At 43.6% G+C, this 26951-nt stretch overlaps 1 protein-coding gene across 2 annotated transcripts; it reads left to right on the top strand.

Moving 5' to 3' along the window:
- Positions 1-25548, top strand: LOC130112578 (E3 ubiquitin-protein ligase pellino homolog 1-like). Of its 2 annotated transcripts, none has more exons than XM_056280010.1 (7): positions 1-174; positions 13279-13455; positions 17014-17143; positions 18407-18508; positions 19617-19808; positions 22559-22747; positions 23582-25548. In XM_056280010.1, the coding sequence occupies exons 2-7, from the start codon at positions 13367-13369 to the stop codon at positions 24158-24160; spliced, it is 1281 nt and encodes a 426-aa protein (XP_056135985.1). In that variant the 5' UTR covers positions 1-174; positions 13279-13366; the 3' UTR covers positions 24161-25548. The 2 variants fall into 2 exon arrangements, with proteins under 2 accessions (XP_056135985.1, XP_056135983.1); XM_056280008.1 differs by lacking the exon at positions 1-174 and adding an exon at positions 4628-4738.
- Positions 25549-26951: the final 1403 nt, after the last annotated feature.

Genomic DNA, 26951 nt, shown 5'->3' on the forward strand with positions numbered 1-26951 from the left:
GGCGACAAACCACCGTGTCGCATGCCGACCAGTTGTCCGACTGGTAAAATCCCAGTTGATACCAGAGTTAGCTATTGCCAAACTATCGCCAAGACCATTTCTTTTGAGTCCCTTTAGCTAACAGCGTCGGAGTTGGCAGTGGGAAAAGTCACAATGTTACATTACGGACATTAGGTAAGAATAATTCTCTGTTACACGTTATTCCCAAAGAGGCGACGGTCTGCAAATGGCACCGTTTGTTTGGTTTTTATCCCTGTCCGACTGCGCTGCGAAGCAGACAGTCTTTTTCATATCATTTTAAACCTTGCCGGCCAAGTCTATGCTCTTTTAGTACTTTTCTCAGCTCACAAAAGTCTTCATTTTTTTTGTTTGTTAATTCCGCAAGTTCTCCCGTTTATATTTATCGCTGTGTAACGCTGACATTTCACTTTATTGTAACAGCTGAGCACGTTTCTTCACAACACTCTGAGATGCGTGTCTAAAGTATACTTGCTGTGCAGACAATAGAGTCGTCCCGTGCATGGTGTTGGTTTAACGCACGCGCACGCGCACGCACACGCACACACACACACACACACACACACACACACACACACACACACACGGGGGTGGGGGTATTGTTCCGGCAACATGAAATGGTTTGCATGCATGATGTCCCAGGAGCATCTGGCCACTGAGTGCCTCCTTTGTCCTCCTTAAAATTGGGCCCGTTTGTCTGAACTGTCCGTTCGTGGTAGTCCAGCTGGAGCTGCTTCGTTGTTTTAGCCCGTCAAGCTGCACCCACATAGGACATCCATACTACACAAACTTCGGGGGGTGTATTGGTAGAATTTGCTGTCACTTGACCTTTGACGTTATTTGACGTCTAAACATGTCCAGCGTCCATCCCTGAACAGTCTATCGGCCGTACTGAACAGCAAAGTCACATATTATGTTATGGGATGTTAAGTTGTCTCTTCCTGAACGAAATGGGGCCCTTCCGGTGTTTGAAAACAACTTACTCTTCAAAAATGATTGACAGGACAAGGATGGAGAAAAAAAAAACTTCTTAGTTGTCAAAATGAGTTTGTTTCCCTGCTGTATAATGGTACATTTGCATACGAGCATCGAGAATAAGCGTGCTGTGGCGAGGAAAAAGGCTGAAGGGATGGGTGTTTATTTCAGGGCCTGATGAAGGAATGAAAACAAAAGAGGTCGAAGCGATTTCCTCACGTTCAAAACTGAATAAAGCTTTGAGAGATCGTATTACAGTCAGTTCAGAGGTACGGTGAGCTGAAAAACAGGCAACGCAGCATTTTTACCTCAGATGAAAAGATCCCTGTTCAAAAAAACAGCTAATCGTTTGATCTGATCAAAATCTTGCCATTTCATAAGCTTAATTATAGCCTATTGCTAATGAGTGTTGTTGCTGTGTTATCGTCAGTCACCGGAGGACTACAAAATATGTTATTGAAATACCATCTACATGTATAGATATGATACCCAACCAGTATCCAAATAGCAAACTATAGGCATAGACATTCTATAATCAATCCATTGATTAATCAGTCAAACTCTATTCATATATCACATTTTTACATCAACATGCAATACAGTGCACTTTACATTTTGTGAAAGTGCACAGGTAAAAAGAAGGTAATGATAAAAGACTCAAGAGATTTTATTGCCATTTGCACTGGTACACCACAGTATGGCTGCACTGGAATTCTGGTGCGAAACTGACTGAGTCAGCTTTTAACAAGGAAAACAGGCAAAGAAAGAAAGATTAAAATGGCAGATACACCATCCATTCCATTCCATTATCCAAACCGCTTCTCCTGCTCTCAGGGTCGCGGGGATGCTGGAGCCTATCCCAGCAGTCATTGGGCGGCTGGCGGGGAGACACCCTGGACGGGCCGCCAGGCCATCACAGGGCACACACATATCATATGATATCATATAATATAATAATATTATATATAAAACAGTGCACGACCACAGATGTGTAGACTTGGCTAACGGGTCGGACCCCCCAGTCGACCGGCCAACGCAGTCGCCCGTAGCGCGGGGAACCCCCCAGGCTTGATCCCACTGCTGCCACCAAATGTAGCACGAATTCGGGGGGCAGGCAGGATCGAACCTGGGTTCCCTGCACCACGAGCAACCACGCCAATCAGTCGACCAAAGGGTCTGACCCATTAGCCAACAGGCTAGCGAGTCGACACATCTGTGGTTGTACACTATGTATTGTAGCGAATTCGGGCATATACACACTAAATAAAAATACACACTATAAATAAATGCACACTATACACCCTATATAAGAATACACACTATGAATAAATGCTCACTATACACCCTATATAAAAATACATGCTATGAATAAATACACACTATATACCCTATATTCAAAGTACACACTATGAATTATTGCATTTGTGATATTGGGCTGTACAAATAAAATTGACTTGACAATAAATTATTGCACCATGAATTGAATTATTGCACAAACCAAACAACCAATGGACTGTCTGACAGAGACCCAGAGAGTGAGAGAGGCTGAAGTAGTTGAGTACTAAATCACCGTCTCCATAAGGAGAGAAAGAGTTGGGAGGTGTGAATGAGGTTGGGGGGGGGTATTAGTGGAGCGGTGTAAGTAAATAAGTAATAAAATAGAAATTTAAACCTTGTTAAAAATGAAATGAAGAAAACATAAAATGACATGATATTTATCTGCGTAATAGAACGTGGACATATTTCCTTAGACTGAAAAGAGAAGAGTTTTATTCCAAAATGAATGAAGTGTCCCCCATTTGAAAAGGGCAACATGTTGTCTTAGAGAATGATTGTCAGGGCATGCTCTTTGATTTTGAAAAGATAAATGATAAAGCTTGTATTGTACTGACAGGAATGTCCATGTGTTATTGTTTTTTTATGGTTACAAGGTATTTGCACAATAACTTTTAAAGACATTATGCTGCAGAAACAACAACTCACATTAAAGGGAGTTACAAGGGGTTTTCTGATAATTATGACTCATGCATGACGTTGCTACAGCAACAACTTAGTTTTGTACAGCGCCTTTCAAGGAACCCAAGGATGCTTTACACTAGATAAGAACAAAAATCAAAATACTACAGACCATAGGCCTTAGTAAAAAAGTAGGTTTTCAGTAGTCTTTTGATATTGTCCAAAGACGCAGCGTTACGGATTTCTGCTGGAATAGAGTTCCAAAGGGTGGAGGCTGCCACACTAAAGGCTCTATCCCCCCAAAAGTCCGCAGGCTGGTGTGGGGGAGGGAAAACAAGCCTGTGTCTGTGGACTGCAGATTCCGAGATGGAATATAGGGGTTGAAGGGGTCTGATAGGTACTGGGGAGTAAGGGCATGGAGGGATTTATAGGTGAGGAGGAGGAGGATTTTATAGGAAATGCGGGATTTGACTGGGAGCCAGTGAAGGTGGACAAGGGTGGGATTGATGTGTTGCCACGGCTTGGTGTGGGTGAGCACCCTGGCAGCTGAATTCTGCACATACTGAAGCCAGTCTAGGGCTTTGGTAGGTACCCCAGGCAGGACTCTATTGCAATAATCCAGACGGGAGGTGATGAAAGTATTGATGAGGGTTTCTGCCACAGAGTCTGAGAGTAGTGGCCAGAATCTGGCGATGCTTTTTAGGTGAAATAAAGCAGATTTGGTGTTGGATTTGATGTGTGACTGAAATGAGAGGGTGGAGTCCAGAATGACACCAAGATTGCCGACTTCTAGGTATGGGCAGATGGAGCAGCCATCCACGTCGAGGAGAAGATCTCCAAACTTCCGGAGCAGCGCCTTGGGAGCCACAACCATGAGCTCAGTCTTATTGCTATTTAGCTTGAGTAAATTTGATAACGTCCAGATTTTATTTGATGGAGGCAGTTGACAAGGGATTGTGGGGGGGGGGGTGCTGAGAGGATGGTCTAATGCTGAGATAAAGCTGCATGTCATCAGCATAGCAATGGAAACATAAACTGTGGTGGCAAGATGATCTGACCAAAGGGAGCATGTAAATGGTAAAGAGGAGGGGTCCAAGCACGGAGCCTTGTGGCACACCTTGGTTGACTGGGGCTATGGTGGAATTGGAGTATCTGATGGTGACAAACTGTTACCTGTTGGCGAGATATGACTGGCACCAGGAGAGAGCTACACTAGTGAGGCCTAGGTATTCAGATACGTGATTGAGAATGGTGTGGGAAATAGTGTTGAAGGCTGTAGAGAGGTCCAGCAGGATGAGAATACTGATGTGGCCATAATCAGTAGCAATGAGATTTGCTAGACAAGTCACGATAGATTGTCTAACGTTACAGTATTTCAGTCTCTTTATTCTTTAATTCATAGGTCCCCAAACCTTTTTTGCAAAGCAGACTGGTTTAATATTGACAATATTCTTGCGGACCGGCTGGCGAAGGGGTTGGCAATAGGGGGGGGGGTTTAATCACGACTGGAATATAGGTTAGGTTTATAAGTCAATAGCATCATAACATTTAACTAACATTTGGATATTAAGCACACAGCTCATATTTTCCTCACAAGAACGAACAAGTCATTTATGAATGCGTTATAAATCAGTAATAACATGTTATAACACATTGATAACAAGATTTTTGGGTTAACAGCTTTGGAGCCCACATTTTATCAACATGAGAGAGTCTCCGTAGACATCCTTTCAGAAACCACGTGACCAGTGAGGACTGCTGATTCACTTTCTCAGAGAGTGGTATCCAGGTAACTCAACCTGAAAGTATTCATATGCAAAAGTCAATTTTCACGCATTAATGATGGCAACTACAGATCTATCCAACCATTATCCAAACCGCTTATCCTGCTCTCTGGGTCGCGGAGATGCTGGAGCCTATCCCAGCAGTCATCGTGGTTAAAATTAGGTATTGATTAGTGGTTTGACTACCTTTTTCTTATCAACTTTCCTCCGATCTCTTAATTAGTAGGTCATAAATTAGTTGTGAGAAGTTATAATGCATTGATAGGACTAACATTAATAAACTAACTGGTAACCATTTACAAACCTTTTTTTAAAGTATGTCTCATTGTAAAGGTCTACCCATCTGTTGGTGGAAAGAGACAATTTTATTTCATGTTTTGAGACTTCTTTCAATTCAGATGACGCTCAGGTGACATCTTGGTATGATTGTTTTATTTTGTGATATTTTCATTTGTGCTCTCTCACTCATGAAACAAGTGAAACTATGTCAAAAAACAAGCTCTTCACACATACTGAGTTAAATGATGTAAAGACTCAGCTCTTTATAAAATCTGATAATGAAACTGATATATCTTGCAGTAGTGATATGTCACATTGAAACTGTCCCCGGAGAATGGTATAACTTTTTTCTTTTCCGTTCCACATTCTTTTGACTTTTCCATCTGCGTGGTGCGTTTGGTTATTTCCTGTTCAGTGCCATTGCTAAACATGCCAACACACACATTTGCAAAGCCCTCCCTTAGGTTGCCAGTTTTTGCTGAAGTCATTGGTTATCCAAACGTCAGAAAAGGCAGACATGTGACTGGAGTGTATGACTGGTTTGAAACCCTGAACAAGCAAATGAGTTATGATTTGCCCTCACTCAGCATCTGTTAAGACAGTAGAAGACTGGTTGTTCTGGTCAGCTCCCAATGACCAACACTACTAGTAGACTGTGATTGTACTGGTCAGCTCTCAGCGACCAACACTAATAGATGGTGGTTGTACTGGTCAGCTCTCAGCGACCAACACTAGTAGACTGTTGTTGTACTGGTGAGCTCATAATGACCAACACTAACAGATGGTGGTTGTACTGGTCCACTCCCAATGACCAACACTAGTAGACTGTTAGACTGGTCGGCTCATAATGACCAAAACTAATAGACAGGGGTTGTACTTGTCGGCTCCCAATGGCCGACCTCACGCTAGTAGACTGTGGTTGTACTGGTCAGCTGTCAGTGACCAATACTAGTAGAGAGACAGTGGTTGTACTGGTCAGCTCCCAATGACTGACACTAGTAGACTGTTGTTGTACTGGTCAGCTCTCAGCGACCAACAATAGTACACTGTGGTTGCACTGTCTTGATGCATGCTCAATAATCCAGGTAAGAAAACCAGGAAGGTTGAATCAGTTCATCTGGATTGTATTGTATTGTATTGTATTGTGTTGTGCTGTGTTGTGTTGTGTTGTGTTGTGTTGTGTTGTGTTGTATTGCATTGTACTGTATTGTATATATAAGGGGTGGGGATACCTGCTGTCAGTTTAAACTGAAGATGTCACTTAGTTAAGTGATGAAACATATCTGTCAATAAACGTTGTATCCAGATGAACGGATTCAACCTTTGATGTGGTTGTACTGGTCGGCTCCCAATGACCAACACTAGTAGACTGTGGCGGAGCCAGAGTGGGGGCATGGGGGCAGTCGCCCCAGGGCCCACAAGGTCGGGGGGCCCCATTTGGAGCTCTGTTGCCGAGTTTACGAGCGTCCGTGAACGCACCGGGTCTCGGGACTCCGACGCATTCAGTGACACACTCGTAAAGTCGGCTAATGATGGCTTTTCTATTCGTTCTTAGACATGTAGGCTGCTTGGCTCAATAAGTGACCATTTGTGTTGTTTGCTGGATAGGATGAGATGTCCGCTAGTTTACAGTTTTTGAATTTTAAAATGACTGTCACAAGGGCTCATCGAGAAGCTCCGCCCCCTTTGTGCTGAGACCCACGCTCCGCCCCTGCTAGTAGACTGTGGTTGTACTGGTCGGCTCCCAGAGACCAACGCTAGTAGGCTGTGGTTGTACTGGTCTGCTCCCAATGACCAACGCTAGTAGGCTGTGGTTGTACTGGTCTGCTCCCAATGACAAACACTAGTAGATTGCAGTTGTAGTGGTCGGCTCCCAGATACCGACAGTAGTAGACTGGTTGTACCAGTTTTACCCAAGCAGGGTATAACTGAACAACACACTTCTGGAAAACAAAGTGTGAAAAATTGGTTAAAACAAAAAAAAAAAAAACTCCAACAAATGCCTTCCTTCTTCTTTAACCCAGATGCATCTTAGCACAACACAGACACAGAAACTGAGATCTGAGGCTTTTTACTGATCATTAGATAGGATGAACAGAATCAGAACTTTTAACTTTAATTCCTGGTTTCTTGTACCAGGTCTTTTGTAAGTTTTATGTGCATGGTTAATCCTCTGCACACATACAGGTTAAGCAGCAGGGCTCCTAACTGCCAGGCTTAGCTGCACTGTGTTCCCGTTGCCTCCGACCAACAAAATTCTCAAAAAATAATGTGGAAAAAAATGTTTTCTTATCGTTTCTTGCTCTCACTCTCTTCGGGGGAGCTTTTTGGGCTACTCAAACATAAGTCCGTAAGTTTATTAACAAGAAGACTTCCAGTTTTATGAATGGCTGTTATTGAGGTGTTGTGTTTGAAGCAGACTTTGACCCTCCCTTGATAATCTCTTACCCAGCTCCCCGTGAGACCACCGCTAAATGCTATGTGACCCATTTCATTTAATTAAGGTAATATAACACCCATGACCTCTGGTGACACCTCTGTTAAGACGTATTCGTTTTCTATTGCTGAATAAGGAAATTAAAAAAAGGTTTTTTTAAAGTGGCAAACTCCAACAATCTCACTTTAATAAATCTCCATTAAATTACTGTCTTTCACCATACGAGGTGACACAGTGATGATTCAGCCTATCAGCCTTTGCATGTGCAGTACTATGGAGAAATACAAATGTGTGTCTGTGGTGACATTTTCCGCCGAAAATCCCAAGCATATTGATCGTGATGCCATTGGTGGAGAGACATATTAACAACTTCAAGTACAACCAAATGGGGTATCAGGATCTGATATGCAGTGAAAGGCAGAATGCACAACCTACCACACCATAGATAGCAGACTCCCAAGTCGCTGTATCACCTCTACATGAATATGTCAGTCTTTGATGCTTAAGGAAATTATTTACATTTATTTGAATAGCACATCCAAGTGCTTTTCGCTCTGCAAGTGTGCTATTCAGGAGTGAGAAACAAAGTAGCTGTCAAACATTTGCTTACACATAACATAAATATTGTGGGTTTGTGTGTGTGCATGTGGTTACTTGTACTTGTATGTGAAGGTGAATGCAAGCCTGGGTTGGGGTACGGGCAAAGTGCATGTATGTAAGTGTGCATGTGAATGTGCTGATGATGTGTGATGTTTGGGCAAGATATGAACCTGGTTTCGGGTAAGCACTATTCAACATCTTAAGAAGCAGTTTACATCACAAAAACTCACACAGCGTGGCCTACAGTATGGTTGCAGCTGAAGAACAAAGTGTAGCAATTATCTGCCAGCACATTTTTCCCAGTCTAGTTTGGAGAGAGGACGTATTGTTTCAATGATATCGATAGACTTCCCTGTAAATGACTGGTGTAGGCAACTAGTTCCTTCTGAAATTCACCAAATATTTATTGCTGTTACAACAGCTGACTTGGTCTTGTTACCTGCAAAAGTAGCGTAAACCAACTTATCATGTTCTACCATCATGTTGGTAATAAAATGAGCGCTTCTGGTGTGGGAAGATGGCGGCGCGAACTCATGTTTGTGGTGGCCTCACCCAGCACCGTCCATGCAGTGTCTTTGTTCATGTCTGCGTCTAAGTTTGTGCCTTCCTTTAATGGCTGGGAGAGCTTGCGCTGGATCGGCTGAGAGAGCCTGGTCTACTGCATCCTGTGGGCCCAAGGACCACAGCCCTGCCTGGAGCTATGCCCAAAGAGGAAACACCGAGGCTGGTCTGACAGGACGCGGATGCGAGGCAGGCTAAGCTAACTGCTAGCCCATGCAGACGGGCAGTTCCGATAACACTGAGGGTGGTCTGGCGGCGGCCTCGCCTAGCGTTGACTGTGTTTTTAGTGTCATCGTGTGGCATGCTAGGAGGTGTGTCGAAGGTGTCTGGCTGGGAGAGCTGGCATTGGATCGGCTGAGGGAGCCTGGTCTGCTGCATCCGGTGGGCCCAAGGACCACGGCCCTGCCCGGAGCTGCGCCCGAAGAGGAAACACCGAAGGTGGTCTGACAGGATGTGGAAGTGGGGCAGGCTAAGCTAACTGCTAGCCCATGCAGACCGGCAGTTCCAACAGTCATCCTGGCTAGCATTCATTCTCTTGGGCAGTGATTTTTTTTGTTGCTTAGTTTGGATATATGTGTTTAGTTTGGATATGTGTTCTTAGTTTAGATACTTTACGTGTTCTTAGTTTGGATATACTATGTATGCTAGTTCTTAGTTTGGATATATGTGTTCTAGTTTGGATATATGTGTTCTTAGTTTAGATACTATATGTGTTCTTAGTTTGGATATATGTATTCTAGTTCTTAGTTTGGATATATGTGTTCTTGTTTGGATATATGTGTTCTAGTTTGGATATATCAGTTCTTGTAGTTTTTCAATATGTGTTTTTGTCTTTGTGTTGCACTGCACTGCTGTGGGCTGGGGGAAACAATGTTTTGTTTCACTTCATGTACGCAAGTACATGTACGCAAGTACATGAAGTGAAATGACAAATAAAGTGTTCCTGATCCCTGAAAATTTCTGCTTCGATAGTGACTACAGGAATCACCTACCATGTATGGAATGGCTTCCCAAATATTTTCTTACGGGTGGCCTTCTCTCCATGCTGAACTCTACTTTCCTCTTCTTCTCTTTTAAAGATCATTTTTGGGCAGTTGAGATTCCGTTAGCTAGGATAGCCAGAATTGACAGGAAGGATGGGATGGAGAAAGTAGAGCTGCAGCATGGGTCGCCCGCCAGAGTTGAACCCTGGATGCTGTGCTTGGACCTGAGCCTACATGGTATATGTCTAGCCACCAGAGTGACTCTCTCCCTTTAAATCTTTTCTTCATCCTCTGCTTTTGCGTCTTTTTGTGACCGATTGAGGGCTCGACATGGAATCTCCCAGTTCCCTTTCTCTGTCCTCTGGTCTGTTCGCTGTGATTCATCCCGGCAGTCAGACCCCAGCAGGCACGGTGACGATGGCTTTGTCACGCGAGGGAATGGAGGGAGTCGGAGGTACAAAAGCATCCTTGTTGCAGAGGAGTGAAGTCACTTTAGAAATCACCCATCTTGTCTGGAGCGCTCGTTCTCTCCACCATCATACAGTTTCAGTGACTGAATGTATCTCTGTCCCCAGTCACTAACTGCCCCTATTCAGGACCAGCACAGTAAACATTAACCGTGTGATTCCTTGGGGATGGCTGGGGGGTACCAAGGCCACATGTTTCCATCCAAATTTGAAACAGACTTCAAATGAATAATTAGATGTCATATAACATCATGCAAATCATGGTACATTTCCATAAAATTTGGTTAAGCAAATAAAACCCTGAACATAGGCCTAGGTGTCCTACATCACATATCTATACTTCCACTTTCACGAAAAATATGGACTAGTTAACATGAATAGACAGCTGATTTTTTTTATTAATTCGGCAATTGCATTTCCATTGCAAATTGTTGCATTTCTTTTTAGTGAACCAAAAGTTTATCCACGTTGAGCAGGTGTGAAAACTTGGGAATTTTGGGGATTTTATTCGTTACGTTCCATTTCAAGGTTTTTTACTTTGAAACTCAAAAACTTGCATAATTTGCATAGAAAACAAAAATTTGCATTAAAAACCTGTCGATGGACCGCAGTCTTAGTCATTTGGTCACAACAGTGTGGGCTGTGGCTTTTGTTCCATACATCAAAATAACAGTCAGATGAGACAATTTGTGATGGACTGGCGGCCTGTCCAGGGTGTCTCCCCGCCTGCCGCCCCAGTGACTGCTGGGATAGGCTCCAGCATCCCCGCGACCCTGAGAGCAGGATAAGCGGTTTGGATAATGGATGGATGGCTGAGGAAATTTGATCAACAATAACCTTCTAAATGAGAGTTAATGCAGCTATTGGGGGAATATACAGTGGGGAAAATAATTATTTGACCCCTTGCTGATTTTGTAAGTTTGCCCACTTACAAAGAGTGCAACAGTCTACAATTTTAAGCGTAGGTTCATTTTAACAGTGAGAGACAGAATAGGACCAAAAAAAGTGGAATAAGACGTTGTATGAATTTTATGAATTTATTTGCATATTTTTGGTCCAAAATAAATATTTGAACCCCTGGACAAACACTATGTTAATATTTAGTAGAAAAGCCATTATTGGCCAGCACAGATGTCAAACGGTTTTTATAGTTTCTGACAAGGTTTGTGCACATTTCGGCAGGGATGTTGGCCCACTCCTCCCTGCAGACAAGCTCCAAATTGTTCAGGTTTCAAGGCTGTCGCATGGCACCCGAATTTTAAGCTCCCTCCAAAGATTTTCGATTGGATTCAGGTCTGGAGACTGGCTAGGCCATTCCAGAAGCTTGATGTGCTTCTTCTTCAGCCACTCTTTGGTTGCTTTGGCGGTGTGCTCTGGGTCGTTATAGTGTTGGAACACCCATCCACGACCCATCTTCAGTGCTCTCACTGAGGGAAGGAGGTGTTGGTCCAGAATTCCATGGTACATGGCCCCGTCCATCCTCCCCTCAATGTGATGGAGTTGTCCTGTCCCCTTGGCTGAAAATCACCCCCAAAGCATGATGTTGCCACCCCCATGCTTGACGGTGGGGATGGTGTTCTTTGGGTTGTACTCCGTGTTCTTCACCCTCCAACCACGGCGAGTTGAGTTGAGCCCGAAAAGTTCTATTTTGGTCTCATCCGACCACATCACCTTCTTCCAGGCCTCTTCTGAGTCGTCCAGGTGTTCATTGGCGAACTTAAGATGGGCCTGTACATGTGCCTTCTTGAGCAGTGGGACCTTGCGTGCACTGCAGGATTTTAATCCATGACGGCGTAGTGTGTTACTAACCGTTTGCTTTGTAACTGTGGTCCCAGATGCCTTCAGGTCATTAACCAGTTCCCCCCTTGTGGTTCTGGGATGATTCCTCACCGTTCGCATGATCAGGGACACCCCAAGAGGCGAGATCTTGCGTGGAGCCCCAGACCGAGGGAGGTTGGCGGTGGTGTGGTGTTCCTTCCATTTCCTGATAACTGCACCGACAGTTGTTACTTTCTCTCAAAGATGCTTTCCAATTCTCTTGTAGCCCATCCCAGCCTTGTGCAGGTCTACAATCTTGTCCCTGGTGTCCTTAGACAGCTCTTTGGTCTTGCCCATGATGGAGATGTTGAAATCTGATTGATTGGGTGTGGACAGGCTTCTTTTGTACAGGTAACGAGGTGATGCAGGTGTATTTTATGTGGGTAATTAGTTGGGATTGGGGGTGCATCTTAAATAAAAACTAACTGGTTTGTGGGAGCCAGAATACTTGCTGTTTGGTAGGGGATCAAATACTTATTTTTCTAAATCAGGTGGTTATTAATTTTTATAAATTCATATGATATGATTTTCTGGAATTTTCTTTGGGATTTCGTCTCTCACTGTTAAAATGTATATATGATTAAAATTATAGACTGTTGCATTCTTTGTAAGTGGGCAAACCTACAAAATCAGCAAGGGGTCAAATAATTATTTTCCCCACTGTATACCCCCCCCCACACACACACACACATATCCATTTTATGTTATTTCTGTTCTGATCTGATGACAACATGGGGGTTTGACAAGCAGTTTAAGAAAGCGATATTGTCTTGCAGTCATTGAGTTAAAGTTGAATTTTCTCCATGCCTAATCTGGAAATGGTCAGTCATGCATTTATTTCCTGCTGTTTAGACTTGTGTAATTATCGCTTTCTCTCTCTTTCTGACATTAGTTTAAAGTCTCTCTCGTCTCCAGCTACCTCAAAATAAAGCAGCGGCGATGATTTTCAATGGGCCACCTCTTCACCGGTAAACATTTAGGTTTACGACTGATTTGCGAAATTTTACTGGTAACCTTTTCTTAAGACAAACATGATTTTTGGAGCAAGTTTAGCTTTTCTTTGGCAGTACAGTAGAGATGGAAGGTAGATAAAGGATGTAGAGAGAGAAGGAAGGACATGCAGCAAAGTTCCTGAGCTCAACTTGAATCCTGGATGCTGGGAATCAGGCCTACGTGGTCCATACTTCTGTAGTTTGTCATCAGTAGGAAAGTTAATGACTGTGCTACAGTACTCCCCAGTCACACAGAGCGGCTGAACAGAAATAGCGCCGTCCTACAGCAAGCATTAATGTGGACCGATATGTGGAGATAAAGTTGGGTTAAGTCTCTTAATACTGATTCATAGTTTGATCAAAACAGTGCATTTCTTTTTACTGTTTTTTTTTTTTTTACACTGGCAGGTTGGGTGTGCTGTAAAGACTGGAATGACGGCCAGAGTTTGAGGGAGGTGGCAGTTGAACGTCTGACCTCACCTCTCCCCTTACACCAATGTTCTCCCCGGACCAGGAGAAGATCTCCTCCTCCTCTTCTGCCTCCACCAAAGGAGCAGTCAAATATGGGGAGCTCATCGTGCTAGGGTGAGACTACGTCCTATGGAGCACCTCAACTCGTGCTTCAGGCCAAAATCTCATGTCTGACTTTCCTCGAACCTTCTCGTCCATGCAGTCACTTCTGTCTTTCTGTAAAACAGGTGTTAAAGTTTGATACTAGCTGCATTTCCATCAAGCTTTTTTAGTCATTTCTAAAGCTGCAAACTTGAGAGAAGCTGACTCATTATGTTAGGAAAAAACAAAACAAATCTATCTATCTATCTATCTATCTATCTATCTATCTATCTATCTATCTATCTATCTATCTATCTATCTATCTATCTATCTATCTATCTATCTATCTATCTATCTATCTATCTTTATGTCTGTCTGTTTGTCTGTCTCTCTGTCTGTCTGTCTGTCTAAATGTGTATAATATTATGATATAATGGTATTGATATATTAGTAAATTCTATTTACCTTTTAATGATTTTCTCTTGAATGTCTTCAGTCATATCGTCCTTTGTAAAGGGAGATTTAAGAATTACACCTCCTACACAAAGAAAAGAACTGGGCATACAAAAACGGAAACAGATATCAATACAGAGCAGCCAGGTATCAATTGCGTGCTGCAATAAGAAACACAAACTCGAACAACAGTTCTCTTCCAGTAACTCCAGAGCAATATGGAAAAAAATTATGGGAATGACAGATTACAAAAAACGCCCCCATGCTCCCCTCCAGATAATGACCATAACCTCCCAGATAAATTAAATGAGTTTTATGCAAGGTTTCAAAAACCTATTCCACCAGCCATCCCCCCTACACCTACTCCAATGCCACCCTTCTGCATCCAGGAGGATGAGGTGAGAGCAACAGTCAAGAAGCTGAACATTAGGAAAGCAGCAGGGCCAGACAGCATCCGTCCTGCTTTGTTGAGCCACTGTACAGTTGGCTCCAATATTTTCCACCATATTTAACACTTCTCTAAGTCAATGTACAGTCCCATAGTGCTTCAAACTCTCTACCATCATTCCTGAACCAAAGTCCTCAAAGATCACCTGCCTCAATGACTTCAGACCAGTTGCCCTAACATCTGTGGCCTTTAAACCATTTGAGCACATAATTTTGTCACACTTGAAATCTTGCGCCTCCCCAATGATGGACCCATATCAATTTGCCTATCAAGCCGACCAATCTGTTGAGGATGCAGTTAGCATAGCCCTGCTCCATGCCCTGCAACATCTTGAATCACCAAACACCTACGCACGCATCCTGCTCATAGACTAGTTCCGCCTTCAACACCATCAACCCACTCAAACTCTTTACCATATTCTTGCATATGAACATTGACCCAGCCAGATGCCACTGGATTCGGAGCTTCCTGTGGAACAGGCCACAGAGGGTGAAGGTTAATAAGCCTAACCCAATCCCCCCTTTTTCTCCCCAATTGTACCTGGCCAATTACCCAACTCTTTCGAGCCATCCTGGTCGCTGCTCCACCCCCTCTGCCTATCCGGGGAAGGCCGCAGACTACCACATGCCTCGCCCGATACATGTGGAGTCGCCAGCCGCTTCTTTTCACCTGACAGTGAGGCGTTTCACCAGGGGGATGTAGCGCGTGGGAGGATCATGCTATTCCCCCCAGTCCCCCCACCCCCCAACAGGTGCTCCCACCGACCAGAGAAGGCGCTAGTTCAGCAACCAGGACACATACCCACATCCGGCTCCCCACCCGCAGACACGGCCTGTAGAGACGCCCGACCAAGCCGGAAGTAACACGGGGATTCGAACCGAGCTTGTGTGTGCTTTACCTTCATCCACGAGTTCACCAACAAGGTTCCTCGTGTGGAATTGGGCCAAATATTTAAGACGTTTTCGAGGCGGGTGGATTCAGTATGGTGGTTTTAAACAGACAAAAGCTACAGTGTATGTGCCTCGTATTTCCGGCTACAGCTTTAAATTATGACAAAGAAGGAACAGCCTGTTCCCCGGGTCGATCTGAATGAGCCGGACAATAAACAGTGTCAGTGGAGCTGCTGTGTGGAGCACACAGCCTGTTATTCTACTCTGCTCCTGTGCGTGTGTGTGTGTGTGTGTGAAGTCAAGTTCATTTGTATAGCCCAAAATCACAAGCTAGTCCCAAAGAGCTTTACAGTCAGCGCAGTGTGCGACGCCCCCTCATCCCTAGACTCTCGACTCGAATGAGGAAAAACTCCACAAGGACTCAACCTAGCTGTATTTTCAACCATGAGGTTAAACGAAAACCTTTGATTTACTCCATGCCTCGCAGTGTATTGTGCGTGGGATTCGGTCTGGCAGTCTTTTTTTAGGGGCAGCACGGCTCGCCCTAAATACAGGAAAACTTATAGAGGACTATACACTAACCACAGGGAGAGAAGACTGGAGAATGCTGCTGGCTTCCTGATTAAATGTCATTCACCAAAGACAAAGGAGGGTGACCACAGCACACAGCAATGCCGGGGAAGTCCGTATAGTCTGTTATGGCTTCAGACATTTCTTTTTGCTTGTGTTCAAGACCTGAAATTAGATTGTCTCAGCTGCCGGCCTAAATTGCAGTCACATCGGTCATGAGCTTCAATTCAGAGGAGCCGCACACAATATGAAAAGCGAAGCGGTTTCAGCCGCGGCCCGCTTTTATTTGTCACACTGACCGGACTCGGAATGTGGGACGAGTTCTGAGTTTGCTGGGGGAAAGGGGATGGCACTCATTTCCTCTGAAATACAGGAAGTTCGTGTTTGCCAGCTACAGAGCGTGTCTGACGCTGCATGACCCCTCGCTGTGGGCTTTTCATTTAATCAACACAGGGAGTGGAGCTTCCTCCAAATTTTGAAACTTGAAACCTTTTGGCTAAAAGCCGCTTTTGAAATCCAGTCTGTAAAGAAACAGTTCAACCCAAATCTTGTGCGTGGAGAAATATTAGCACGAGGAGAGCACATTATCGAATGTGAATTATATTTACAATAAAAGAAAAAAAAGATATGCTTGGGGCATCCGGGGGGCATAGCGGTCTATTCCATTGCCTACCAACACGGGGATCGCCGGTTCAAATCCCTGTGTTACCTCCGGCTTGGTTGGGCATCCCTACAGACACAATTGTCCGAATCTGCAGGTGGGAAGCTGGATGGGGGTATGTGTTCTAGTTGCTGCACTAGCGTCTCCCCTGATCGGTCGGGGTGCCTGTTCGGGGGGGAGGGGGAACTAGGGAGAATGGTGTGATGCTCCCACGTGCTACGTCCCCCTGGCAAAACTCCTCACTGTCAGGTGAAAAGAAACGACTGGCGACTCCTCATGTATCGGAGGAGGCGTGTGGTAGTCTGCAGCCCTCCCCAGATCGGCAGAGGGCATGGAGCAGCGACCGGGACGGCTCAGAAGAATGGGGTAATTGGACGGGTACAACTGGGGAGAAAAGGGGGGGGGGGATCCACAAAAAAAAACAAAGATATGCTTGTTTGAGCATGTGTGAATGATTGTGCATACGCTGGAATCTGGTGACATTGACAGTTTGAAAAATGAAGTCCCCACCAAACTTGGGGGTACATGATTGGATTATTTGGTGAGCCTTTTCCCTTCTCTCTCCACAGGTACAACGGCTCCTTGCCCAATGGAGACAGAGGGAGGCAGAAAAGCCGCTTCGCTCTGTACAGGAGGCCCAAGGCCAACGGAGTGAAACCCGGCACGGTGCACACATCCTACACACCTCAGGCCGCCCAGGTAAGAACCGAAAAGACTCCGGTGTTTCTATTGGTAGTTTGTTTTAATGACCATTCGCCGTATTCAGCTGGTATCATTCAAGTTTTCAAATATTTGAGTTTATTAAAGCCTGGATAAATTTACATCCTTAAAATGAGCGCTAGTGGTGAGCGCTGTCGCCTCACAGCAAGAAGGTCCTGGGTTCGAACCCCAGGGTTGTCCAATCCTGGGGTCATCCCAGGTTGTACTCTGTGTGGAGTTTGCATGTCCTCCCCGTGTCTGCGGTGGGTTTTCTCCTGGTGCTCTGGTTTCCCCCACCATCAAAAGAAACATGCGTGTTAGGGTTAATACTCCTGTCTGTGCCCCGAGCAAGGCAATGGGGAAAGAACTGGAGTTGGTCCTCGGGTGTAGCATGAAGGCGGCAGCCCACTGCTCCTAGCTACACAGATCACAGCTAGGATGGGTTAATTTGCAGTAACTGAATTTCCGCAAGGGGATTAATAAAGGAAACTTAACAATGAGAACCCTAGATGAGCTGAGTTATACAGCTTATATTAGCCAGGGTGCAAACAGAAGGCCATCATCCGGTTTGATATTGTGGTTAGCTGTCTAAATTTTGCTTTTTATTTGAACGACTGACATATTTTGTTGATTAACATGTACAGGGATATGTGGAAGTAGGATATGAAATAATCATTTAAACAGCTTAATCGAAATATATCAGTGATATGAGCCAATATCTGGAATATTTTTTTCATCCCAGGAAGAAAACTGGATTGTAAAGCAGCAAGCAGACTTTAGTAGTGCAAAGAAAAAACTTTTTTTTAAAATCAATGTAGTAAAACAGATACTTTGCAAGCTACACATACTATACTGATGTATGAATAGTATAGCACATTGCACAGTGTGCTGTCTTTCAATAATGTCTGTCAACAAGTAAGGCAATAATTTTGAACACTGAATTTACCTGGTTACAGGTATTAATGAAATATGTCAGCTGTAAAAACAACTTGCAGCAATAAAGGCTTGATCTTATAAACACTGATTTAACGAGTTAGGGTTCAAACAAGCATAAGAATGAGTAGTCGTACAAGATGAAGAAGAAGAAGAATAAGAAGAAGATGGAGAAGAAGAAAGACAACTATGGTTATAATGTGCTATCTATGAAACAACAACTTACTTGCTTTTTGTTGGTTAAAACTTTCAGAAAAATCTGTTGTGTAATTTGAGAAGTAGTTAGACATCGATGAGATGGGATGTTTTTTCCTCCCTCTGTTCCTACAGGCTATAAGCAACAAAGACCAGCATAGTATATCCTACACCCTGTCCAGGGCACAGACGGTGGTGGTGGAGTACACACATGACAGCAATACCGACATGTTCCAGGTGTGTATGGTCTTCGGCCACAGGGCTTCTCTTTTAAGAGGAATAATTCAAAATTAATTATTCAAATATAGGCGACACATTGGTTCTCTTGCTTCCCTGAGTTGACATGTCCTCCCCATGATCACGTGGACTTCCTCTCACAGTCCAAACACACATACATGTCAGATGAATTGTAGCCTCTAAATTGTCCAAAATTGTAAATGGTGTGTGTGTGTGTGTGTGTGTGTGTGTGTGTGTGTGTGTCCGTCCGTCCGTCCGTCCGTCCGTCCGTCCGTCCGTCTGTCCGTGCGTGCTGTGTTGGACTGGTGACCTGTCCAGGGTGTCTCCCTTCCTTCAGCCCAATTCATGCTGGAATTTCCTGCTGTCCACAGCATCCCTGAACTGGATCATAGGGGTTAAAAATGATGAATGTATTTTCAAGCGCTTCAAGTGGAGTATTTTGTCCCACAGTGGTGGGAGTGGGTGGGATCTGTCCTCATAACTTTTTTGACTTTTCAGATATTGTTTGGATGAAGACATGGTTTTGGGGTATGTTTGTAGATACAGCATTTATTTTGTATTATTTATTTATTTACCCCCCCTTTTTTTTTCTCCCCAATTGTACCTGACCAATTACACCGCTCTCTGAGCCGTCCCGGTTGCTGCTCCACCCCCTCTGCCGAGCCGGGGAGGGCTGCAGACTACCACATGCCTCCTTCGATACATGTGGAGTTGCCAGCCGCTTCTTTTCACCTGACAGTGAGGAATTTCGCCAGGGGGACGTAGCATGTGGGAGGATCATGCTATTCCCCCCAGGCCCCCCCCGCTGAACAGGTGTCCCGACCGACCAGAGGAGGTGCTAGTGCAGTGACCAGAACACATACTCACATCCGGCTTCCCACCTGCAGATATGGCCAATTGTGTCTGTAGGGACGCTCAATCAAGCCGGAGGTAACATGGGGTTTCGAACCGGCGATCCCCGTGTTGACAGGCAATGGAATAGACCGCTTTGCTACCTGCATGCCCCGACATAGTGTTTCTTTTGGGCAAAAAAATAAAAACCTGTTCGTTCACTCATCATGTCTTTGGACAAGTGCATCAACTAAATGTGTTGAAATTTTTCTAACAGATTGGACGTTCTACAGAGAGTCCCATTGACTTTGTGGTGATGGACACAGTCCTCAGCAGCCATGGCGACAACCAGTCTGTCCAGAGCACCATCTCCCGCTTTGCCTGCCGCATCCTGTGCCAGAGGAGCCCACCTTACAACGCCCACATCTACGCTGCCGGATTTGACTCCTCCAAGAACATCTTCCTTGGGGTAGGCTACGCTAACCAGGATGGTTTGAGTGAGACCCTATAAGGGGACTTGTCACTTAATTGAGCAATTGATTTTTTTAATTTTTTTGTCGGTTGATTGTTGGTTTCTTTTTTGATTTATTTCTTCAGGCAATACCAAATTTTCTCACTAATTTCCAGTGAAAACGTAGGGCTCCCTGGGTTTCCTCTGGGTGTTCCCATTTTGCACCAAACACATGTATGTTAAGCGAATTGGAGACTTGAAATTGTAAGGAATGGGACTGTGTTTGTCCTATGATGGACTGGTGATCAGTCCAGGGTGTCTCCTTGGCCTATCAGTGCATACTGAGATAGACTTCTATTCCAACACAAAACTGGATTGAATAAAGTGGTTATATGCCAGACACAGGCTGCCATGTGCATGTTCCCCTTCCAGGCAGTCACCACACCATCTGATATTATTGCTTGTCACACTTTAAACCAGAGAGTACAGACTAAACACTACTATCACCTGATGTAGCTATTGGTTTGAAAGGAAACCTGCATACCCCTGGAACTCCATGACACATGTTTGCATATGGCAGGTGTAGCCAGTGAATGAAAGATGGTGTCCCCTCCTTTCATTGGATTCTAGCTAGCCTTCAGTGTGCAGAGGCTTAAAGTTATCAGATATAACTTTTCATGTCTAAAAAGGTTGAAAACAACCTTCACAACCTGCACAATAAAGCATCCAGCAACAGTTTTTTTCACACTTAAGTTTTTATTAAGTATTCAAAAAAATATAAACAGAAGAGTACAACAACATCAACACAAAAAAGAATACAATAAGATATACAAACAGACAGAAATAATAAAACAAAAAACCAAAGCCAATAAATAAATAAATAGTTGTCTGGAAATACACTACCGTTCAAAAGTTTGGGATCACCCAAACAATTTTGTGTTTTCCATGAAAAGTCACACTTATTCACCACCATATGTTGTGAAATGAATAGAAAATAGAGTCAAGACATTGACAAGGTTAGAAATAATGATTTGTATTTGAAATAAGATTTTTTTTACATCAAACTTTGCTTTCGTCAAAGAATCCTCCATTTGCAGCAATTACAGCATTGCAGACCTTTGGCATTCTAGCTGTTAATTTGTTGAGGTAATCTGGAGAAATTGCACCCCACGCTTCCAGAAGCAGCTCCCACAAGTTGGATTGGTTGGATGGGCACTTCTTTGAGCAGATTGAGTTTCTGGAGCATCACATTTGTGGGGTCAATTAAACGCTCAAAATGGCCAGAAAAAGAGAACTTTCATCTGAAACTCGACAGTCTATTCTTGTTCTTAGAAATGAAGGCTATTCCATGCGAGAAATTGCTAAGAAATTGAAGATTTCCTACACCGGTGTGTACTACTCCCTTCAGAGGACAGCACAAACAGGCTCTAACCAGAGTAGAAAAAGAAGCGGGAGGCCGCGTTGCACAACTGAGCGAGAAGATAAGTACATTAGAGTCTCTAGTTTGAGAAACAGACGCCTCACAGGTCCCCAACTGGCATCTTCATTAAATAGTACCTGTTAGAGCCTGTTTGTGCTGTCCTCTGAAGGGAGTAGTACACACCGGTGTAGGAAATCTTCAATTTCTTAGCAATTTCTCGCATGGAATAGCCTTCATTTCTAAGAACAAGAATAGACTGTCGAGTTTCAGATGAAAGTTCTCTTTTTCTGGCCATTTTGAGCGTTTAATTGACCCCACAAATGTGATGCTCCAGAAACTCAATCTGCTCAAAGAAGTGCCCATCCAACCAATCCAACTTGTGGGAGCTGCTTCTGGAAGCGTGGGGTGCAATTTCTCCAGATTACCTCAACAAATTAACAGCTAGAATGCCAAAGGTCTGCAATGCTGTAATTGCTGCAAATGGAGGATTCTTTGACGAAAGCAAAGTTTGATGTAAAAAAAATCTTATTTCAAATACAAATCATTATTTCTAACCTTGTCAATGTCTTGACTCTATTTTCTATTCATTTCACAACATATGGTGGTGAATAAGTGTGACTTTTCATGGAAAACACAAAATTGTTTGGGTGATCCCAAACTTTTGAACGGTAGTGTATGTCAATATTCACACAAATATTTTAATGAGGTATTCATTTACAGTATAAATGTTCGAATTTTTCCCAGTTCTTTTTAAATATATTCTCTTGGACTCTCAAAATGTATGTCCACTTTTCCATTATAAAAAATGCCTTGGACAAAATGTTTTTTCAAAATTCTGTTTGACATTATTGCCTTAGAGACTGAAGGTACGTTGCTATGTGAAGGGGACTTTAATGTGGTCATGAATCACAATTTTGATACAACAAAAAATTTTTAATTTGTTAATGACTAGTATTGTGTTTTTTCATACCTTCCATATCTATAAATTACTCAGTTGTCTTGACACCTTTGGGGGCGTGGTTTAGTCTTGATTGATATTCATGAGGGGACCTTTGCGTTACAAATACAGGCAAGGGTTGGTGGTAAGGGTGGGTGGGGTTTCATATTTTGATGAGCTGATCTGATTGGCTGTATATATGTGAACATGACTGATGACATGAGTATCAGGAAAAAAAAGATTGTCTGAGAGAAGATGAACAAGGGAAAAACAGAATTCTACCATTTATGGAGTTTTATTTTCAGTAGAAAGAGACAGTAGAAAATCCACGATGATTAAAGTAATGAGTGACGTTAGAAAATATGCACATGAATATATTTTGACTTCAATATTCCTCCATTGTCTCTGCAGGAAAAGGCTGCTAAGTGGAGGAATCCAGACGGACAGATGGATGGACTGACCACAAACGGTGTTCTTGTAATGAACCCCCATCACGGTTTCACGCAGGACTCCAGACCGGGCCAGTGGAGGGAAATCTCTGTCTGTGGTAACATCTTCAGGCTCAGGGAGACCCGGTCAGCACAGCAACGAGGCAAGCTGGTGGGTGACCCTGAACTCTATATATTTATAATTAGTGACAGTTTTTCATTTGTGTGTTGCTTTTGATTGTTGTTACTATTTATATACTCTTTTTTTGGTTTGTTTAATCTTTTTATGACTTTACCATAGCCTGTAATGTCTTTCTCCTGTATTTTATCCCATACTTTGGCAGCTCACCTCAAATCCACATTCAGCATACACATACATACACAGAGTCTTGCAACATTCACTCCTTATTTACCATAACCCGGGTCCATATCCTGCCCAAACACTACCCCTCAGCAGACTCACAAACACATATACAGTAATGCAGCTGACCCTTAATCTAACTAGGACTCATATTCACCCTCTACACAAACACACACATACACACACAATACTTTTATCCTCTGAATAGTTGAATGCTTGTCTTTCCCCCCCCTCACTTTTAAATTGAACCCATGTTTGGTGCACTGCATTGCTTTTTAAAGTTTGAAATGTACTTCATGAATAAAGTTTTTTTTTTCTCCCCTATTTCTCCCCAATTGTACTTGGCCAATTACCCTTATTTCCAAGCCATTCCGGTCACTGCTCCACCCCCTCTGCCGAGCTGAGGAGGGCTGCAGACTACCACATGCCTCCTCCGATACATGTGGAGTCACCAGCCGCTTCTTTTCACCCGACAGTGATGAGTTTTGCCAGGGGGACGTAGCATATGGGAGGGTCACGCTATTCCCCCCAGTTCCCCCTCCCCCCTAAACAGGTGCCCTGACTGACCAGAGGAGGCGCTAGTGTACTGATTGACTGACTGATTGATTGATTGATACCAAACCCTTTTCCGGTGTCTTTCTTCAGGTGGACACAGAGACTCAGGAGCTGGTAGATGGCTCATTGATTGATCTGTGTGGTGCCACCCTCCTGTGGCGCACAGCTGAGGGCCTAGGGCACACCCCGACTGTTAAACACCTGGAGGCTCTGCGACAAGAGCTGAATGCCGGGCGACCCCAGTGCCCAGTGGGCTTCAACACGCTAGCCTTCCCCAGCTTGCGTCGTAAGGAGGTGCTGGATGAAAAGCAGCCTTGGGTGTACCTGCGATGCGGCCATGTGCATGGATTCCATGGCTGGGAGGGGCAGCGCAATGGCGAGGTGGAGGCGGAGGGTCGTGAGCGTGAGTGTCCCATGTGTCGGTCACACGGCCCTTACGTGCCACTGTGGCTGGGCTGCGAGGCAGCCTTCTACGTGGACACCGCTGCACCCACCCATGCCTTCGTCCCCTGTGGCCATGTTTGCTCGGAGAAGACTGCAGCCTACTGGAGCCAGACTCTATTGCCCCATGGCACGCACACCTTCCACGCCACCTGCCCCTTCTGTGTCCAGCTGCTGGATGGGGAAACTGGCTACGTGAGACTAATTTTCCAAGGGCCCCTGGACTAGACGAAAGAAAACCTGTCGACAAAAATACAGAAAAAACATCAGCCGACTAAAAACCCTTGCCTCACAAAGACAGGAAAGAGAGAATGAATGAAGGAAAAGATGTGGAGCACAAAGTTAATAGTAACAATAATGTGATAGTTTCAGCACTGTCGAAACATTAGTTTACTGTTCGCACCTATTAAAAGCTTGTTACCATTAACCATGTGCTCCAAAGCCTGTAGATATTTTATTTAAATGCCCAGGCCAAGTGGGAAACACTGTATGCTTAGAGGTTTTTAATATTGTTAACTTAAATATTCCTTGGAGAGCAATAGAATATATTTTTCCTTTTCTCTAAAAAAAACAAAAAAACAAGTGACCTTCTTTTTGTTTGAGCACACAGTATTTATATTTTCATGTGTAGAATACTAGAACATTATGCTAACGTAAAAGGTTTTGTCTGGTAAACTTTCTATTGCTGATTTGTAACTTGGAAAAAAAGAATATGGGATGATATATGTGTGTATGGCAATATTTGTAATAACTTTTACATATAGCTAGAAAAATAGGTAGATGATAAATAGATAGAGATTTATAACAATATGAAAACAGCAAAATCATGAATGACCTCACCTTTAGATCTTCCATCAATGTTGCTGCATAGGAAAGAATACACGAGTAATGCTTCTCAATCAAGTGCTCGCTGGAACATGTTTCGCCATCTTAATTGTCAAAATTACTGTCTTAGATATTTTCACCCTGTGGCACCACTCAGTATTCTCTGCTGAAGACCGTGTACCCCTGCTGGTCGATGCACAGCCTGATGCTTGTTATGAGTGTAACAAGTTAAACTGACAGATAGATGGTAGGGATGACTCCAACCAGTGTTTAGAATTAATGCAATGGAGATGAAAAGCTGCTACTCCATGGCAGCATTTTTTTTTCTTTAACAGCCAACCTGATCCACTACCAGCCTATTCATTCTTCACTCTGGAAAAGCTTCCCAGCTAAATGCTGAAAATATACAACATGAGCAATTCTGGGTTGAAACTGTCAGTCTATCAGTAGACGTTGGCATGTATTTAAATGCATTAATGAACCAAGGCAAAGTTTGCCCTACCAAGTTGAAAAATGTGTCCTCTACCTGATGTATTTACTGACCTGACACAGGGCTTCAGAATAAAAATTTCTATGTGGTTTTACCAGGTTTAGGATGACCTTGGTAACTGTGTCATTATATTTCATACAATTTCACATTGAAGCTATTTGAATCTGACTGACTTGACCTCATTTTCACGATTTCTCAAGTTTGTCTTATGTGCCTTTGTCATTTTGTGGCCTTGAGACCTATGCAGAAATACAAGCAAGCCTAACTGTTGCCACACTGCATACTGCAAATTTTTTGTAACTATTCAAGTGATAAAAATGTTACATGTTGTTGTCATCTGTCCTTTTTTTCTTTTGTCAATGCTGGTATGTTGCTTTAGGCCAACCAATTCTCTTCTTCTTTTCCACATCTGGTTTTTCATTACTATTACTATTCTAATGTAGGGGTTGGGGATAAATTAGAAAATATTCTAACTGACATGGATACACGACACAATGGAAATGATTGTAAAATGCAATGACACAAATGTAACCAGGCTAAAAGTTATTGCGGCGTATTCACAGCAACATCTGAGTTAATGTACTTGGAACTTGCAAAGTCATCCTCTCCTTTTGAGAAACCCATTAAAACACTTCTTAAAAAACATGACAGTTTTAAGCTGCGGATAGCAGCATACAGTCTATCATAAAATTGTCAGATACAGACGGAAGAGGAGAAGAAAGAGGCAGCATATGGCCTCACCGGGAGCTAGCCAGTTATCTGCCATAGGTTTACATGGTACTAACATGTAAACTGTGGGGTCATAGGCACTGAGTGCAGATTGACTCAGATTGACTGGGAGTCTACTGGGCTTAAGTGCTAAACTTGTTTATTTCAAAGAACTAAAATACTCCCACATAAATTTCAACACATAGTAACCGCTTGAAGAAAAGAAAAAAAAAGGTATCCAAAACTACTAGTTTTATTTGTCAGCCTGACCTGCCTCGTGAACACGATTTCAAGCGTGGGTCGCTAGCGTTACAGCTAGCTGAAGCTAATTGGTTATGACGCTCATGAATATTATAATATACAACCACCCTCGGCACAACAATGCACTACGACAGATCGATCCAAGGTAGTTGACTTTTACAGTAATGTACATAACTGCTTTAATATTCACAACTGCTTTAATATTCACAACTGCTTTATTGTCTGGTCAAATTAATATGACTTATGGGTGAAGCCATCAAATCAAAGGCAATACATGTATTTCCCTTAGAATTTTTTTCCCGGCCTGGTGGTATCAGATCAAAACACCCTCAACAGGCACTACACGCAGGTGGCATAATGTCTTATTCCCCCAGAAACAGGGCAGCAAGACTTTTTTTCCCCTATTTTGATTGTGTCTCATAAAAGTGTGAGGAGCTTTCACAAATCTGGAAATACATCTCACCCAACCTCAAAAACTTTAAGAAATTTGGGCATCCGGGTAGCGTAGCGGTCTATTCCGTTGCCTACCAACACAGGGATCTTGGGTTCGAATCCCCGTGTTACCTCTGGCTTGGTCGGGCGTCCTTGCATACACAATTGGCCGTGTCTGCGGGTGGGAAGCCGCATGTAAGTAAGTATGTGTCGTGGTCGCTGCACTAGCACCTCCTCTGGTTGGTCGGAGCGCCTATTCGGTGGGAATAGCGTGGTCCTCCCACGTGCTACATCCACCTGGTG

This window comes from Lampris incognitus, chromosome 5 (assembly GCF_029633865.1).
Source record: "Lampris incognitus isolate fLamInc1 chromosome 5, fLamInc1.hap2, whole genome shotgun sequence".
Taxonomy (NCBI): Eukaryota; Metazoa; Chordata; class Actinopteri; order Lampriformes; family Lampridae; genus Lampris; species Lampris incognitus.

Coding starts and splice junctions, on each gene's coding strand:
- LOC130112578 (XM_056280010.1), top strand. CDS start 13,367: ATGTTCTCCCCGGACCAGGAGAAGATCTCCTCCTCCTCTTCTGCCTCC. Junction 18,509..19,616: donor GCAATACCGACATGTTCCAG/GTGTGTATGGTC, acceptor TTTTTCTAACAG/ATTGGACGTTCTACAGAGAG. Junction 22,748..23,581: donor CACAGCAACGAGGCAAGCTG/GTGGGTGACCCT, acceptor GTCTTTCTTCAG/GTGGACACAGAGACTCAGGA.